This window comes from Diaphorina citri, unplaced genomic scaffold (genome assembly GCF_000475195.1).
Source record: "Diaphorina citri unplaced genomic scaffold, Diaci psyllid genome assembly version 1.1 scaffold6327, whole genome shotgun sequence".
NCBI classification, from domain to species: domain Eukaryota; kingdom Metazoa; phylum Arthropoda; class Insecta; order Hemiptera; family Psyllidae; genus Diaphorina; species Diaphorina citri.
The window spans coordinates 1-4979 of NW_007383703.1; the positions used below are offsets into that span (position 1 = coordinate 1).

At 35.5% G+C, this 4979-nt stretch overlaps 1 protein-coding gene across 1 annotated transcript; it reads left to right on the top strand.

The window, feature by feature from the left end:
• Positions 1 to 2266: 2266 nt before the first annotated feature.
• LOC113472584 lies at positions 2267 to 3186 on the top strand. Its single transcript, XM_026832382.1, has 2 exons — positions 2267 to 2819; positions 2909 to 3186. Exons 1-2 carry the CDS (start codon positions 2507 to 2509, stop codon positions 3184 to 3186), a joined length of 591 nt encoding a protein of 196 aa, XP_026688183.1. The 5' UTR covers positions 2267 to 2506.
• The last annotated feature ends 1793 nt before the right edge of the window (positions 3187 to 4979 follow it).

A 4979-nucleotide genomic window follows, 5' to 3' on the forward strand; every position in this document is an offset into this window, starting at 1 on the left:
CAGAGTTTAGGTTCCTATGTACATAATACCTAATCTTATCACTATCAGTCTTATTTTTATTTATTTTTTCACACTGATATTTAACGTAGATGATACGGTATATTATAATTAGATAACACCTGTTCATTTATTTTTTGTTCTTCACTAAGGCTTGCAAGAAAGTTAGGAATTAATTTCACAAATTCAAGAATTCAAGTAAGAACCGAGCACCCCCCAGATTAGTAAATTTCTCATGAAGGTACCAACTTCAATTTTAACAGAGACAACAATTTTGTTTAGTTTGACTGTTTGACATAATGGTCAAGTACAATATCATACATATTTCTGGACATGGTCTTCACTTGACTGGAGTGAAGACCATGTCCAGAAATATGTACAGAGACAACAGTTACTTAACGTCGGTCGTACAGTCATAAATTCATAATACTTATTCATCATCTTAAAGACAAATATTGGAGATGAGTCTTTGTTAATTATAATCATACAATTTATCACTATCAGTCTTATTTTTATTTATTTTTTCACACTGATGTTTTAACGTAGATGATACGGTATATTATAATTAGATAACACTTGTTCATTTATTTTTGTTCTTCACTAAGGCTTGCAAGAAAGTTAGGAATCAATTTCACAAATTCAAGTATAAGAACCGAGCACCCCAGATTAGTAAATTTCTCATGAAGGTATATACCAACTTCAATTTTAAAATAAAACGATACAGAGACAACAGTTACTTAACGTCGGTCGTACAGTCATAAATTCATAATACTTATCCATCATCTTAAAGACAAATATTGGAGATGAGTCTTTGTTAATTATAATCATACAATTATGTAAATCACCATTTAAACTGTAAATTAATCACTAATTAAACTGGTCAAAAACAACCATTTAATCATAACTGGTTAGAAATAGGTATTCATTAATGATTAATGACTATACCTAATGGGGCAAATATTTACCTACAACAGACTCCAAGTTTTGATATTGAAGTGGAAAACAGCTACGCCATCAAACCCTCTTTTTAAAGCTACAGCCAGCTCCTCCTAATCATTAATGATTAATAACTATACCTAATGGGGCAAATATTTACCTACAAGTCCTACAACAGACTCCAAGTTTTGATATTGAAGTGGAAAACAGCTACGCCATCAAACCCTCTTTTTAAAGCTACAGCCAGCTCCTCCTATGAATGACAAACTAAAACTATTCTAATGATATACTTAACTGATATAAGATGAAATGCACCTAACAATTACTGAGAACATCAGTCAGATTTGTTAGAAACGCTTGTTAGAAAGTTACCAGGTGATCCATTAGGACATATTAAACGCGATGACTCAGGGGTTTTTTCCCATTTGTTCGAACTCTAGACTTGGCATTGTTCTTGTTCTATCTTTAATTATACAGTCGTCATTACGTGGACCTATAATTATATGAACACTGATGGTCATCACAGCTAGGTCTGAACTTGGAAGTTGGAATCATCCTAATGCTAATGGAAAGCAAACTAAACTGAGAAGAGAAAGGGTCTGACAAGCCTCAATGGACCTTAACTTTTTACTAACAATCCCTGTTTTACAGGTCCTGTAATACAAGTGTTTTATGAAACAGTCCCTTACACAGTATTTTTCAATTCTCTTCATAGCCCTCTGCATCTTTTTACTCTGTATTTATAATATTTATATGGAAACTCATACCTGAGTCTTTTAATTGCAATTTAAACTGCAGAGTGCTGAGTACAACAGGAATTAATATTATTGCAATTGTCCGAACTCCAGACTTGGCATTGTTCTTGTTCTATCTTTAATTATACAGACGTCATTACGTGGACCTATAATTATATGAACACTGATGGTCATCACAGCTAGGTCTGAACTTGGAAGTTGGAATCATCCTAATGCTAATGGAAAGCAAACTAAACTGAGAAGAGAAAGGGTCTGACAAGCCTCAATGGACCTTAACTTTTTACTAACAATCCCTGTTTTACAGGTCCTGTAATACAAGTGTTTTATGAAACAGTCCCTTGGACAGTATTTTTCAATTCTCTTCATAGCCCTCTGCATCTTTTTACTCTGCATTTATAATATTTATATGGAAACTCATACCTGAGTCTTTTAATTGCAATTTAAACTGCAGAGTGCTGAGTACAACAGGAATTAATATTTCTTCCATTCTTGTTTACGTTTTCAAAGCGAATGGTGTGTTCATTTTGCTCTTCAAAAATCTATTATTTTTGTTAGTTTCCAGTGACTTTTCTATAGTTAATGATCGTCTCTATTGTACGCTGTAAAATCAGAACTTTTTCAACAAATTTCAGTGTGGGTTCCGAAAGCAACATAATACAACTGATGCTCTAGTCCTCCTGGAAAACCACATTCGTGACGCATTTATAAACAAAGAACATTGTGTTGCTGTAAGTCTAGATTTATTACGTGCCTACGAAACTACCTGGATATACCGAGTACTAAAAATCCTTCAGGATCAAAATCTCCACGGAAACCTAATGTTCTTCATCAAAAACCTTCACGAAAATAGAATTTTCCGAGTTCGTATTGGTTCAGTCTATTCGGAACCAAAAGTTCAAGAGAATGGTATTTGTCAAGGCCTTTCCATGAGCTGCACACTTTTCCTCATTGCTATCAATGATATTATTAAAAATGTTCACCCGAAAGTTCAAGGATGTATTTTTGCTGATGATTACACCCTATTCATGAGATCTAAATACATTAGTGAAATTGAAACATGCATTCAGTCTTCCCTAGATAATTTAACAAATTGGACCAATACATCGGGCTTTCTCTTTTCCCCACAAAAATGTCAAGCTATCCATTTTTGCTTCAGTCTTCCCTAGATAATTTAACAAATTGGACCAATACATCGGGCTTTCTCTTTTCCCCACAAAAATGTCAAGCTATCCATTTTTGTCGGAAAAGAAAACTCCATAATCACCCTGATCTTTCAATTTCGAATCATCCTCTAAATTTTGTTGATACCATCAAGCTCCTAGGACTTTATTTTGATAAAAAACTTAGTTTTAAATTCCATCTCAGTCAACTAAAATCGGACTGTTTAAAGCGCATCAACCTTATGAAACCTCCCCACAAAAATGTCAAGCTATCCATTTTTGTCGGAAAAGAAAACTCCATAATCACCCTGATCTTTCAATTTCTAATCATCCTCTAAAATTTGTTGATACCATCAAGCTCCTAGGACTTTATTTTGATAAAAAACTAAGTTTTAAATTTCATCTCAGTCAACTAAAATCGGACTGTTTAAAGCGCATCAACCTTATGAAACTGCTATGTAATGTAAAATGGGGCGCAGATCATAAAACCCTGCTTCAACTCTATCGCAGCTACATAAGATCTAAACTGGATTATGCCTCCATTGTGTACAGTTCCGCATCTGATTCGTAGAGGGAGAGAAAGAGAATTTTGATATTGGCAATTTTATCACTTTCTGATAAATACATGTTACTCATCTACATGCATACATAGTAATAATATGCACTTGCACTCCCAAAGGCTGAGTGCAGCCCTAACTCCAAAGGAGTCGAAAAAACTTCGACCACTCCGGGAACCGAACCTTTGACCGAATCAAGTTTTAACCGCTGTGGAACATTAGGTCTTGAAAGCCATACTTTTTTAACACCCTGTTGTATTCAGATGGCTCACTTTTTTACCATCCATTATTCAAGTAACTTTACTTTTTTACCACCCTCTAGTACCAGGTAATTTTACCAGTCTTAAATCCCTACTTATTGCTGAGATCCATTATTTCAAGTTAGAGAACCAAGATCAAATACCCCCCTTCAAAAACCTGCTAGTCTGCTAGTGCTAGAATCTATTGGTATTCTACCATTCTACCACTTTGTGTTTAAACTTTGAAGTTAAACCATCTCATAACCCCCTGAAGAAACCTAGGATTTTGTGATCAAAGTTTGTGAAGACAACACGATTTAGTGATACTTCAAATAGTTCAAATCGCTGTGTGAATAGTGCGAGTATTAACTGTGGTAAATTTATTTGTTCACCACCAAGGTGTTCGTCTCGCGCTCGGCGCATTCAAAAGCTCCCCGATTAAGAGCATTCTGTCCGAGGCAGGGGAACCTCCTCTTTCCTTCCGCCGGGAAATCTTGATGAGTAATTACTTGCTAAATACCTTGAGAGACCCAAAACATCTTCATTTCACTTTGACCAGAGATGACACTTTTCGCCCCATATACAATTCTAAAACTCGAATGGAAAAGCCGCTTAGAATAAGAGGAAAGTTGATTTTGTTGATACCATCAAGCTCCTGGGACTTTATTTTGATAAAAAACTTAGTTTTAAATTCCATCTCAGTCAACTAAAATCGGACTGTTTAAAGCGCATCAACCTTATGAAACCTTTCTGGAGGCTCGTTTTTCTTACGTACGGTGTAATGAACCGAATGTTTACATATCAAAATAATTTACACTTTGTACCTACTAATAGGTAGTTCCGTAAATTGCTCGCCTTTCAGAAAAAAACACTACCCCACGAGACCATTGAGAGCCAGGACCCCAAAAAACAATCAACACTCTTCAAAATCTTCAGCACATGCTGAAAAACTCAACAAACGGTAGGTATACCCGATGGAGAGCTAGGTATAGACCTAAGAAAAAAAAATCCAAGTAAATATACCTCAAGATAAAACTCAGAGTTTCAGACGTCACTTCGTCCGGTCAGTGATTCACAGTTTCACACCCGTTAAATGCAAACAACGTCTTTCCCTACACTGGGACTGTCCCATATAATCAGTACTTAGGTACACGTCCTATTCCTATACTATACGAACAAGAGGTGTAATTTGTAAACAAATACCTAAACACAAAAGATGTAAACAAACCTGTCAACCAGAACAACGGTGTGACACTCCAACACTCCTCGAAACACCCACGAGAACGAGAGAGTGGGTTGAATGAGTTGAATCATAAAACGTTGAAAGCTGTGGAC

Bases quoted from the DNA above. Each gene is read 5' to 3' on its own strand.
- LOC113472584 (XM_026832382.1), top strand. From the start codon at position 2,507: ATGTTCTTCATCAAAAACCTTCACGAAAATAGAATTTTCCGAGTTCGT. The intron at 2,820-2,908 runs GTCAAGCTATCC...CCCCACAAAAAT, and splicing joins TCTCTTTTCCCCACAAAAAT to GTCAAGCTATCCATTTTTGT.